Source organism: Octopus sinensis, linkage group LG11 (genome assembly GCF_006345805.1).
Source record: "Octopus sinensis linkage group LG11, ASM634580v1, whole genome shotgun sequence".
NCBI lineage: Eukaryota > Metazoa > Mollusca > Cephalopoda > Octopoda > Octopodidae > Octopus > Octopus sinensis.
Window position 1 is genome coordinate 70,986,648 of NC_043007.1, and position 15,000 is coordinate 71,001,647.

At 35.6% G+C, this 15,000-nt stretch overlaps 1 protein-coding gene across 4 annotated transcripts in view; it reads left to right on the top strand.

The window, feature by feature from the left end:
- Positions 1-15,000, top strand: part of LOC115217708 (unconventional myosin-X) — a 560,656-nt gene that overhangs the window by 166,444 nt on the left and 379,212 nt on the right. For all 4 annotated transcript variants that reach the window (XM_036507677.1, XM_036507678.1, XM_029787467.2 and 1 more), the window contains one exon: positions 14,981-15,000. This exon is cut by the window's right edge and continues 98 nt beyond it. In XM_036507677.1, the coding sequence (XP_036363570.1) occupies positions 14,981-15,000 (20 nt within the window). The remainder of the gene's footprint in view (positions 1-14,980) is intronic.

Here is a 15,000-nt window from a genome sequence, read left to right on the forward strand (position 1 = left end):
ATACAAAAACATTTCACTAAACCCTGGAATTTCTACTTTTATAAGTAGGCTGTAACATCCTTGGTACTTATGTGAATTTTTTGCTACCCTTTATTTATTTTTTCAATGTTATTTGTACACATTGAAAAATACACATACATTTATATGTGTGTGTGTTTATATATATATATATATATATATATGTTGGTGTATTTACATCCTTGTTACTTAGCAGTTTGGCAAAAGAGACCTATAAAATAAGTATTAGGCTTTATAAAAATACTGAGGTCAATCTGTTCAACTAAAATTCCTCAAGATACTGTTCCAGCATGGCTACAATCAGATGACTGGAACAAATAAAAAGTATATATATTTTAGTGTATGTATTTCATATATACCTAATACATGCATAATGTGCAGTTTGTGTTAACTGACACATTAAGTTTTGCCCTACAACTTATTCAACTAATGTTAAATGCTACACTTTCAAGTATTTATATTGGAAAACAAGAGGAAAACCTTATGAAAAGATAGGCAGTTTAAAAGTAGTGGTTTATATCAGTTGTAAAAATTACAATACAAGGAATTTTTATTTTATTTGCAGTTGGAAAAAGAAATAGTTTAATGTTGATAAAAGAAAAATAGGTTAAGTCAGCAGACAGATAGGTGCAAGATAAAATGAGGGTGGATAGAGGAATTATAGTTGTATAGCTTCAACTGTTAGCAAACCATTAAAATATAGCTAAAGAATACTGTAATAGTATTATTGGTTGGATCTTATTCATAGAAGAATGATGGATAATGTTAGTGTATAACTGAAGAAATATTTACACAAAAGCAAATAAAGATATTGAATTTCTTAAACCAAGTGTAAAATTAAATATATTGACTTTTATAGTGTTAATAAAGGAAATTCATTGATGTTTTAGATGATAGAGCTAGCTGGTTGTAATTTTTGAGGGTTTAAAATGTTTTAGGGTTTTATATGTCAGGTGTTGGCAGATATGGATTATTTCAGAGTGTTTATTATTAAGTGTAGGCATTTTTGTGTATCTGTGTTTGTATGATCATTTAGATTTATGTATATGAACCCTAAAGCCTTTCAAAAAATTTACAAAAGAATCTGCCTCACTGCGCTATAAAATAGAGCCATTGTTTCACTCCTCCACTGGAAAATATTCAAATAAGCAAACCTGATGAGTTCTTCAACATTGTAGATCCATACAAGGAAGAGACAACATTGAAATCTCTCTCTCTCTCTCTCTCTCTCTCTTTCTTTCTCCTTCTCATGATTACATTGATTGCATTGACATAAAAGAAGAGGATGTATTACCAGCCATTGATGAGATGACCTCAAACTCAGCAGTAAACCTTGATGATCTTTCAGCTTTTCTTAAACATGCTTTCAAAAAACTACTGCTGATACTTTTCTAGTGTTTCTTCCCAAAATCTTAAAAGAAAGTATTGTATGCTCTATCCACAAAGGCAGGAGCAAAGCAGGCCTATCTCTCTAACCTCAAATATCAGCAAAGCCATGGAACACTTTGTGAGAAGGAAGCTGATTATGTTCCTAGAAGAAAATGGTTTGCTCACTAACCTGCAGCACGACCTCTATCAAGGAACTGCTTCACACAGCTTCTACAGCATTATGACTGGATATTGATACAACAGCTTGGTCAAATGTGGATGTGATTTGTCTTTGCTTTGCCAAGGTTTTCAACAAAGTTGTTCTGTGTGACTTTGATATCATTGGTAAACTAGAAAAATAGCTGCTTGTCTTTTTGAAAGATAAGAATCAGGCATTCTTAGCCAATGGTGTTCTCTCTGGGGCGACAGTGATACTATATAGAGTTCCTCAGGTCAACTGTACTGGGACCATTGCTGTTTATAGTAGCACTTTCAAACGTGCTTTCAGTCATATAATCAGCCATTCTCATCAGCTATACTGTTGATAAAAAAGTATCACAAGCAATCAGGGACCTTAAGGATACATAAAAACTATAGAAAGCTTTGAACACAATATACAAGTGGGCTGAAGAAAACAACAAGCATGTCAATGCTGAGCAATTTCAATCACTCGGCTATTGGTTCGTAAACAGACTGCATTCAGAATACAAAAGACCAAGGGGTATGACAATTCTGAAATCAGTTGGTGCATAACTTAGGAATCTCTACATGCATGGTGATGCAGCATTCCATGAGAATATTACTAAGATGGCAACAATGAGCAGGTGCTTGATTGGTTGAATTCTGAGATCGTTCAGAACATGGAAAAAGGAAACCATTTTGCTCCTATGAAGAACATTCATTCTCAGTCATCTGGATTACTGATTTTAATTATGGTTGCTGCAAAGCATCAAAGATAATCCAATGCCACTACACAAAGAAGATTGCCACTGAGTGAGCTAACTGGAGAAGTTAAAATAGCTGAGACTCTCCTCCTTAGAGAACACACACATACACAAACACATACACATACACATACACACACAAACACACATGCACGCACACATGTACACATATATATATGTTAATCCAAACACAAAGAGAAAACACAACAACGCGAGGACGTGGAACAAATATAGTATTATTGGACGCTCAGGAAGGAAGGGAAAAAGGGGGGGTTTAACGTTTCAAGCGGAGCTCTTCGTCAGAAACATAGGAAAAGGAAAGATCCAGAGAACGGAAGACGGAGGAAAAAAAAAATATATATATATATATATACATATATATATATATATATATACATATATATATATATCATTCAAAATGTGACCACCTGTGTACCGTTGGCGATTTTTTTTTCCTCTGTCTTCCCTTCTCTGGATCTTTCTTTCTCCTATGTTTCCGATGAAGAGCTCCGCTCGAAACGTTAAACCCTCCTTCTTCCCTTCCTTCCTGAGCGTCCAATAATACTATATTTGTTCCACGTCCTCGTGTTGTGTTTTTTTGTGCTTTCATATTTGGATTAACTTTATATATATATATATATATATATATATATAATGTAAATAGCTATCACAAGTTCACAAGTTCTGTGGATTTCGTTATAAGCTCTCTTTACTCTCTTAGCAGATCGAGTGTTATTCTATTTTTTGAAGCCCTACCACATAATATACAAATTTTGGTGCCCAACTTTGGAAATGAAAGCTACACTAATCACTTGCTTAATATCAAAGATCTTACTTTCTCCCTTCAGAGTAAGAATCCAATACCATAACACTTTAGAGTTCAAAGGCCCACAGCTTTTCGATACCTTGCCAAAAGGCTTTGGAGATCTATGAGGTGAAGATGTGGATGTGTTCAAAGAATATTTAGACAAAGTTTTATCAGATATAAACAACATTGCAGTGAAAAATGCAAAGTAGTGCAGCTATGTCCAATTAACTTGTTTACCCAGCACTGACTTTGGAGAGAGGGCCAAGAAATGCATTTGAAATAAACAAACATTAACACTAATTGCAGTGCCCTAACAAAGCTGCAGCTTCTGGCTGAAATCAATAAGAAAAGAAGAATATATTAAAAATTTTTTTTCCTTAATGAGATAAAAAACCAAAGATGTGTTGATTTTAGAACATTTATAAATAGAAGGTCTTACAGCTGTTTCTAGGATATTTATTATATCTCTTCATCAGAGATGGTGTGAGAAAATGGTTAAGCAATAATTAATTTAGATGAAATATGAAATGGCGAGTGAGGTGGAGGAATGAAAATAGATGTGAGATATGCAGGGATATTGTATTTGTAGATCCATTATTTAGGCAGAATGGTATACATAAAAGATTCTAATACCTTATGAGTAAAATCCAATAGTATTTAAAATTGGTCATTCCAAGTATCGAGTTTATACACGGTGTTATTGAATCAAGGGTTATATATATATATATATATATGTTAAAAGAAGAATATATATATATAATTGTCATTTGAGATCCATGTTCTGTGTTGGCATGGATTGATCAGTGAGACATAATCCAATGGGTCCAAAGATTGCATTGTGCTCCAATGTCTGCATCAGCATAGTTTGACCCTTCCTATTACCAATCACTTTACAGCATGATCTGGGTGGTTTTTTTTTGTGTGTCACAGCATTAGTGAGGTTGCCATGTAACTTCAAAACTATGAATCTTGATGGTGTAGCTTTATGCTAGGAGATGAGGGGTTAAATTATGAGAGAAAAGGGCTCAAAGAAGGACAGGTTTATTGCCTTGAAGGGCCTACATTTTGGAAGAGAAGATGGAGGAGATTGAGTGGAGCTGGCAAGAGATAAAAATTGCGATGATGAGGTATCAAGGTGAGTTCTCAAGGTACAAGATGTGTAGAAGCGAGTGAAGGTGAGGAACCAGGTGGAGGTTGCCAGTGTGTGTGTGTGTGTGTGTGTGTGGTGGGGTGGTCGTGGTGGTGAGAAAAACGAATGGGTAAGGGAAAGGAAGGTGAGTGATGAGTGTAAAGATGAGGTGGCATTGAAGGGTGGATAAGGAGTGGTGGATGCATAGAGTTAGGAGGAGGTAGGAAGAGTAGGTGATGACAGACAGGGCAGAAAAAATGGGGAGAGGGTAGCAGAATAGTATTGGTGATACAGTGAACAGGAGAAGGATGAGAGAACGATGAGTTGTGGTTGCAGAAGTGGCAGTAGGAGAAGCAAGTGTGTGTGTGTGTGTGTGTGTGTGTGTGTGTATTTATATTTATGAGCATATGTATATTTGTTTATGTGTTTATATTTCATCAGTATTGATTTATATTTCCAGGTTAAGAATTATTGTATTTTTACCCCATATTTCAATATAATTATGCATTTATATATGTATCCTACATCACCTTGTTTATTTATGTCTGTGTGATATAGTTATAACAATCATTTTGTGTGTGTGTGTATATGTATGTATGTGTATATATATATATATATATATACGGAAACTGAAAGAAGCCTGTCGTATATATGTATATATATATATATATATATATATATATATATATATGTATGTGTGTGTCTGTGTTTGTCCCCCTAGCATTGCTTGACAACCAATGCTGGTGTGTTTATGTCCCCCGTCACTTAGCGGTTCGGCAAAAGAGACCGATAGAATAAGTACTGGGCTTACAAAGAATAAGTCCCGGGGTCGATTTGCTCGGCTAAAGGCGGTGCTCCAGCATGGCCACAGTCAAATGACTGAAACAAGTAAAAGAGTAAAAGATATATATATATATATATATATATATATATATATATATATATACATACATATACATGCATATATGTATACATATGTATGTATTTATGTATGTTTATATGTATGTATGTATATATATATGTATGTATATATATATATGTATGTAAAATTATAATTTAGGGTATCTAAGAGATACCACCACGCTGGAAATAGCAGCCAAAACCTGACTTTAAGACCACATTAAATGTTCATACAGCACCAGGAGAGAAGATGAAGAGACAAAATAAACTAACAAAAAAATTACTAGATAATTCCAGATCCTGGATTTCTGGCTCTGAATATACTCAGATTGTGCATAAATACAAATATATATATATATATATATATATATATATATATATATTTAAAACATACAAATACTTACATATACGAACGTATACATACATATATATGCATGTATATATATATATATATAGATATGTGTGTGTGTGTATAATATATATATATATATATATATATATATAATATATATATATATATATATATATATGTATGTATATATATTTGTAAAGCATAGCTGTGTGGTAAGAAGTTTGCTTCCCAACCATATGGTTCTAGGTTCAGTCCCACTACTTGGCACATGGGCAGGTGTCTTTTACTGTAGCATCAAAATCAACCAAAACCTTGTTAGTAGATTTGGCTGAGGAAAGTGAAAGAAGCCCCTCATATATATTTGTGTGTTTGTGTGTGTGTGTAATTGTACCTTTGGTTTCCCCCCCTCCCCAATAATGATTAACAACTTTTGTTGGTGTGTTTATTTCCCCATAACTTTGCAGTTCAGCAAAGGATACTGATAGAATATGTACCAGGTTTGGAAAATAAGTCCTGGCGTTCAATTCATTCAACTAAACACAAAATTCTTCAAGGCAGTGCCCCAGCATGGCTGCAGTCATGCAACTAAAACAGGTAAAGGAATAGAAGAATGTAGCCTTATTAAACCATTATGTATGATTGCCACATATAATTCTACATACATTTCTATATTGTATTGCTTTTCTAAAATATCACACACACAAACACACATACACAGACGGATGTGTATGCATCCCTTCTGTTTTTACAGCTATACTCCTTTTTCACACTTTGAATTTTGTATAACAGTCAGCTAATTTAACTTTTACTCAAAATACACTCTTACGTGTCTATTATGTCTTTAACTTACCATAATTACATTGTTTCCTTTAGATCTAATTCCTGTTTATGTGTGGCAGTAGTTATACTGTTTTCTACTACTATTAGCTTCTCTCTCTAAATGCGGCGAGCTGGTAGAAATGTTAGCATGCCTGGCGAAATGCTTTTCTTTTATTTGTTTCAGTCATTTGACTGTAGCCATGCTGGAGCACCGCCTTTAGTCGAACAAATCGATCCCAGGACTTATTCTTTGTAAGCCTAGTACTTATTCTATCGGTCTCTCTTGCTGAACCGCTAGTCGACGGGGACGTAAACACACCAGCATCGGTTGTCACGTGATGTTGGGGGGACAAAGACAGACGCACAAACACACACACACACACACACACACACACACACACACACACACCACACACACACACACATACACACACAAACACCTACGACAGGCTTGTTTCATTTTCCGTCTACCAAATTCACTCACAAAGCTTTGGTCAGTCCAAGGCTATAGTAGAAGACACTTGACCAAGGTGCCATGCAGTGGGACTGAACCTAGAACCATGTGGTTGGTAAGCAAGCTACTTACCACAGAGCCACTCCTGCTTAGTGGTATTTCATCTGTCTTTATTTTCTAAGTTCAAATTCCACTGAGGTCAGCTTTGCCTTTCATCCTTTTGGTGTCAGTAAATTAAGTACCAGTTGTGTACTGGGGTCGATCTTATTGACTGGCCCCTGCCCCAAAATTTTGGGCCTTGTGCTTAGAGTAGAAAAGAATATTAGCTTCTCTCTTTCTAGTATAAGTTTAACTTGTTCTCTTATCTTTTATCTTTCACTTGCTTTAGTCATTAGACTGTGGCCATTGTGGAGCACCACCTTGAAGAGATTTTACTCAAATGAATTGGTCCCAGTATTTGTTTTAAGCCTGGTACTTATTCTATCAGGTTCTTTTGTCGAACTGCTAAGTAATGGGGATATAAATGCAACAATGCCGGTTGTCAAGTGTGGGGGACAAACACAGATACTAAGATTTTTCCCATAAATATATATATATATATATATATATATATGTGACAGGGTCCTTCAGTTTCTTTTTCCCAGATTCACTCACAAGGCTTTGGTCGTCCCAAGACTATTGTAGAAGACACTTGCCCAAGGTGCCAGTGTGATTGAACCCAGAACCGTGTAGTTGGGAAGCAAACTTCTTACTGCACAGCCATGCTTGTTCATTTATTTAAATTTTTCTTTATTGATAGTTTGATATATTTTCTTAGATTATGCCTGATTTCTTCAGTAAATTACCCAAAATGTAGACAGAGTAAATGATGAGGTACACACACACACACACACACACACACATTAAATTAATAATAATATACATATGTATATAATTATATTATGGGAGCAAGGGCGAAAATAACCTAACTCCAACATGCTTGAAGTTGGAGTTAGGTCGTTTTTGTATTTGCTCCCTTAATATAATTATATACACATGTATATTATTATTAATTTAATGTATAAATTACCTATAAATTTTCATAGCATACTGGCTACCTGATAAAAATCATTAATGTGATTTTTAACCCTATATATATATATGTGTGTGTGTGTGTGTGTGTGTACATACACACATGTATACAAGGGTTGCATTAGATCCTTATGGTACCATCACCCTTTTTATACTTATAGTCATCACTAACTCAAGCCACTTGTTATTGACATCTATCATTTACTCCCACCACTTATCATCCATTCCTGTTACTAATCTTTACCTTTCTATCTCCCTCTAATCTCAATCACTCTATTTCTACCACTACAACCTTTCTTTTCTCCTCTCATCCTGTCTCAGAATAATGACAATTATTGTGATGTATGTTGAATTGTGCATGCTGGCCATTTTATCATTACAAAGCTAGGAAGCAAAATATTTACAAATGCCAATATAAATAGTAATTTCAGAAATCAAATTGAGAAATTCAAATCTGTTCTGAATGGAAAATAATACATAAAGTGTTACAATACTGCAAATAGTTTGTAGATTATCTCCCTTCAACTATATTTATATAGTAACGCCACCTGGTTATAATTACCTTTGTTATAGAACTATTTACCTGAAGTTTGTTATAAAACAAAGAAATAAATAATAATAATAATAATAATAAAAGTTAAAATCTTGATATTTTGAAATTTGATTTACACACACAATGATATGTTTATGTTGTATTCTGTATATACTTACATAATTAGCTATGTGTGTGTATATGCATACATATGAAAACATACTATAGAAATCAGTTATATACACCAGAAGCACTATTAGTTTCAAATAGCCTTTTGTGCATCACGCTTAATGTAAATATATCATGATTAACAAAATACTGCGGTATTTGTCTGGAGATAATATTTCTTATGGACATTATTATGTTTAAAAGTACAAAATCTTCCAGTAGGGGCAGAGTGGGAATGGTAGATGTGTGCTTCTACCTTGTTGGGCTTTGTCAGTAGCATGTACCCATTTCCAGTTGAATACTATGATAAAATCCATTGCTAGTTATATTGGAACATAGAGATTGCACAATAACTGGTGTTGTAATTAGCTGCCCAGCTGATTAAAAGTTTGGTATATGCAACATGTGGCATTTTTACTGCTACCTCCAGGCAATTTTGATCTGTTACTATTTCTGTTTTTAAACATGGCAGATCTTGAAGAGATATTATCTCTAAACAAATACTGCAATAAATTTGCTTTTTCATAATGTATTTACAAGAAAATAGAAGTGGTGATAAGTGCCAGTACATAAGAGAGGGGTGTAGAAAGCAACAGTACAATAAAAATGTAGATGGATGAGAAATAAGATGATGTGAAGTGGGTTGGGACAGACAGATGGACAGTGACAGAGATGGAGGTTAGAGGTATGTAGGGTTGGATGCAGTGAGTGACAAACAAAGGTGGATAGGGACCTTTGATGGCAGATGAGAGAAGGTGTTCAAGGGAAAGAGGCATTCAGTAGGAAACAAAGTGATGAGGGATATTGAAAATTTGAGCTGAGTGAGAAAGGAAATTGTTCCAAGAAGGACATCTGATAACAAAAATATAAACAAAAAGATGAAATATGTACAATTCTATTCTTATGCAATTACAGTAACTGAAGAATGGTGCCATAGTTAGAAAAATGATGGATTGTGAATGAGTTGTTTGGAAGGCTTGGGTGCAGGGTGGAGCATAAACATAAATACTATACTTTTAGGACCCTTTTTCCTACTGAGCTGGATAGATCTTCTTAAGTACATTGACTCACCGATCATGTCAGTCCTTTGACATCTTTTCTTTCGAGGCTCAACAACCTGAGGTCAGTTTTCACTACTTTGTTCCATGTCTTCCAGGGTCTCCCTTTTCCACAGTTTCATCCATATTTAACAACCAGCACTTCTTTATGCAGATGTCCTCATTAATACACATCACACAACCATTTCGTCCCAGTCTTCTTTCTTGCATACTACATCTGATGCCACTTATACCCAATTTTCATTTCAAAGCATTACACACTGATATAGAACATCTGTAGAGCATTCTAGCTTAATTCATTTTACCCTTCACATGTCCTCTGCATTCATGGCTCAAGCTTCACAACTATGTATCATTACTGTTCGTACACAAGCCTCATACAATCTGCCTTTCACTTTGAGAGAGAAGCCTTTTGTTATCAAGGGAGATAAAAGCTCTCTAAACTTTGTTCAGCCAGTTTGAATTCTAATTAAGCTTTCAAAACATTCTCTTTCATTGCACATTAGGTCACCTAGGCCACCTATCTGCTACCTCTAGTGAGCTTCCGGGGCATTTAAGGAAATCTATTTCCCTTGTATTCTTAGTGTTTATTGTTCCTGTACATCCTTCACATATAAACACTACGTTCTCTGGTTTCACCATGTTTCTTATGTGTCTTTAGTTTGTACTGAGTACATCATGTAGAATTTCTACCAACACATCTTTCAGCATATCAAACAGGTTCATTTTCCTGAAGGAATTAGCATATTGTTTTCCTGCTTACTAGAATGCTAGTCATTGCTAAGTTACCTTTAAGGTCCTTTATTCCATGTTTTGCTTCCATACCTAGAATTTCTTTTCTAATTCTGCTACAGTTTTAGTTATAAGAACAAGGTTGTCACATAAAGGAGTTCTCACAGGTAACCAGGCTTAAATTCTTCTATTATAGCCTGGAGGACAATCATAAATAGGAGGGGATTGAGAGATGATCCTTGATGAATTATCTGCACACTAAATTTGTCACTGTACTCATTGTTACCTTCCACTTTACTGGCAGCACCCCTGTGGTTTGGATGCCTCTCATAACTCATTCATCCACTTCTAGCTTCCACAGTAACCACTAAATCAGGGAGCAAAGGACTCTGTCAAGGGCTTTCTCTAGGTTGACAAAAGCCAAGTACAGTAGTTTACTTTTGAATAAATACTTCTACTGCAGTTGTCATACTAAGATGGTATCAGTAGTACCCAAACTCCATCTCATCTTCTCTAACTAACTCTCTTCCTAATTAGTTGAGCTATAAATCTTTCTGTAACTTTCATGGCCTGGTCAAGCAATTTGGTACTCCTGTAATTACTTCTTTCTAAGCCAGCACGTTTACTCCTATAACAGCTGACTATAATGCTTTTACAGCATCATTGGGTATGTTACCTTTCTGTACAACCGGATTAACTGGTGACTAGGCTGTACCTAACTCTGTCAGATATTTTAAGTATCTTGGTGGTAATTCCTGATACAGCATATGCTTTCCCTGCTTCATATCCTTAATTGCTTTATTATCATACTGCTCTCATCTAGAATGGCTGGTTTGTCTGTCAGGTTCACATTTGGAAGGTTTTCTTTCTCCCATGCATTCTCCATATTTAAGAACCTTTCATAGCAGCACTTCAGTGCCTCTTTTCAAAATCACTAAATGCAAGTGTATCATTATCCATCTCTACATATTCCTCTCCTACAATATCTCAATTTTCTCTGGTATGATATTTTGAAAACTGGAACACCTCATGCATCTACTCCTTATACTGTAGAACATTGGCAGACCTCTCTCTTTCTGCTTCTTCTCTTGCAAAATAGACCTGTTGCCAAGCTTCTCTTCTAGTTACCAGGTATAATTCTCTGCAACTTCATTCTTCCAATACTTCCAAGCCTTTCTCTCTCTCTCTCTCTCTCTCTTTGCCTTTGTGGCTCTGTCTACTTCACTGTTACTCCAGCATGTCACTTTTGGCCTAACTGGAACTTTGCACCTGTCCCAGATTTGTCCAGTAGCTCTCTGCAGATTGTTCCAAAAGCACTATCAGTTGTTCTAAATGTTATATGTTTCTATCTCCTCCTCCTTCTTGTCATATATTTCAATTATGACTTCTTTCCATCTCTAACAATTTGATGGCTCTTTAAGTTTCCTTATCTTTCTTTTCCAAGCTGGTATTTATCTTTGATCCCTTCTAGTCCTAAATCCCAAATGAGTAAACACTAACTTATTTTGAGTAGTGTATTCTTTCTTCATCAGAAAAGGATTTTGCATTTACAGTCATTTGTCCCTGTTTCTAGTGCAGGTGCATGGCTTAGTGGTTAGGGTGTTGAACTGATGATCGTAAGGTTGTAGTTTCGATTCCTGGACCGGGCGATGCGTTGTGTTCTTGAGCAAAACACTTCATTTCACGTTACTCCAGTCCACTCAGCTGGCAAAAATGAGTAATCCTGCGACGGACCGGCGTTCCATCCAGGTTGGGAATTTCTATGCCAGTGAAACCGGGAAACAGGCCCTTATGAGCTTGGCATAGCTCGAGAAGGAACATTTATTTTTATTGTCCCTGTTTCTGGCGAGAATGTAGCCAATCTGTTTTGTGTGTCCATAAGATTGATATGTGATCAGATGACTGGTTGGTTCCCTGAAGTTTGCTGCACAAAACTCCTGTAGCCATGTTTCTTTCTCATTTTGAGAAACAAGACCATAGCCTCCATACACATTATGGTATTCAGAAGGATGCTATTCAATGTGTGCATTGAAGTCATCACTCATGAAGATAAGGTCACTGAAGTTTGTCATTCAGATAATCTGCAAAAAAAAGGCAACATAAATAACAGTCCTTTTGTTTGTCCAGCAGCCCTAATTGAGGTGCATTGCCAGAGAGAAATGTTGCTATTATATTTTCCAAGACTTGTCTGAGCATAATTATTCTTCCACACATTCTAACTACCTTATTCACTTTATCTAACCATTTCTCTTCCAAGATTATTTCCCACTCTTCTGTCACTATTGGCTACTCAAAAGAATTTATATCTATGTTTCTTGCCCATATGGAGTCTAGTTGAAGCCCCCTTTCACCTTATGGCTTGCACACAGCACATGTCTATGTCTCTTTTTGCATTTTAACAATCTCATGAGACCTACCTTTCATTTTGTGAAAAGTTAAATTGACCTCAGCAAGGTTTGATTCAACTCATTTGAGATGTGGAATGAAAATTACAATGAGTCCTTGCCAATGTTCTAATGATTCTGCCATTTCAAAGTATGCCTTTTTTTTGTGTGTGTGTGTGTGTGCAATATTTATTTATTTATCATTATCATCATCATCATTTTATGTCCACTTAACCTTGGTGGCAGATATTGGATGGCTCACTATAATTAAATCCAACACAACCATTTGCTCATCTAGATAAGTTTGAGATTCACAACTTACATGTGCGTTTCATTTTTGCCTTGGTTTCTATGACTGATAACCCTTGCTAATGCCAACCGCTTTTCAGAGTGCATGCCACCACTTTTCAGAGTGCATGCAGTGCATTTTTTCATGACACCAGTACTTGGCAACTTGTTATATCTTCAAGAAGTCTCTTTCAAGAGAATAGTTTGATGAGAGAGGCAGAACCCGCATGTAAAAGTGAAAAGGAATGTGAGTGAGAGGAAAGAATAAAGGGAGTGATAACTGTCAGTTCATAAGGCCAGGGTTGGATGGATGAGTGATAGTACAGTGTGTTGGGCACAGCAAGTTCACAGTGGTCTTTTATACATAGACATTTACATGGACAGAAGAATTTGTGCAATCAGGATATTGATAAGGGAATAGAAAGTAGGTATAGCTTGAATGACAGAGCAGATATAACATTAACTAAATATAAAGTTCCTTAGACTCATGGTAAAAATAAGGCATTGGAATGAATTCATAGAGAATGTTAGCCTTTAGATTAAAAGGTTTATAAGCTCGCAAAGAACTTCCCAATAAATTTTCCTCACAAGATTGAATAGGAATTGAGATTCTGCAATGCTGAGTTGTTTCACAAACAATTTATCAACAAAAGGAAAATAACATGCAACTGGAAATCAAAACTTGGTTTGCAGGTAACTTATTTTGTTAACAGATTTGTTGAAGAATGAAATCAATAGGATATAATATCCATCTCAGGTACATAGGAACAGTGGAGTTTTATGTGTCGGTTTGATCTGCTGGGAGTTTATGAAGATGGGTATTTCCTTTCATCTTGTTTGTATTCCTATAAAATGTAATGATGAACAAATACCAAACGCCATGTCACCTGTCACCTTTATTGCTTTATATTTAGAATACAGATACCATAGAGAGTATATACAATATAGACACCAAACAGAGCATATATAACTAAATAGGACTAGATATTATGAGGGGAACAGGTTTGAAAGAAGTGCCTGAAACTTGGAAGAATATACAATAAAACTTGTGAAGCGATTATATTTATGTTTCATTTTGTTGAAACAAACTTTTGAGAAATTGCCAGAGTTTGTTGGCCCCAAGACAAATGGTAAAAATTGTAAGGAACAAGAAATTAGATAAGTCCTGTAATTAATTATTACCCAGTCATTCATCATTATCATCATTGTTATTATCATTGTCATCCTCATCCTCATTTTCATCACCATCGCCACCACCACCGCCACTGCCACCACCATTGTCATCGTCATCATCATCATCATCATCATCATCATCAGATATTTGTTTTTCCATGCTTACAAGGCTTATGGGTAGGTCGCCTTTAACACATCATCTCACCTCCCATTTATCATTTGCTGAGGTTCATCGACCCAGTGAGGTCATTATTTACAATTTTTTCAGCCACTCTAAAAAACACAAACAAAAAGAAAAGGCATAGGAGTGGCTGTGTGGTAAGTAGCTTGCTTACTAACCACATGGTTCTGGGTTCAGTCCCACTGCATGGCACCTTGGGCAAGTGTTTTCTACTATAGCCTCGGGCCGACCAAAGTCTTGTGAGTAGATTTGGTAGATGGAAACTGAAAGAAGCCCATCGTATATATGTTTATATATATATATATATATATATATATATATATATATATGTATGTGTGTGTTTAAGTTTGTGTGTCTGTGTTTGTCCCCCCCAACATTGCTTGACAGCTGATGGTGGTGTGTTTATGTCTCCGTAACTTAGCGGTTCGGCAAAAGAGACCGATAGAATATGTACTAGGCTTACAAAGAATAAGTCCTGGGGGTTGATTTGCTTGACTAAAGGCGGTGCTCCAGCATGGCCACAGTCAAATGACTGAAACAAGTAAAAGAATAAAGAGAGTATCACTTTTTTTTTTTTAAAGCAAAATATTTTATTCTTCAGGTATGTGCGATGTTTGAAAC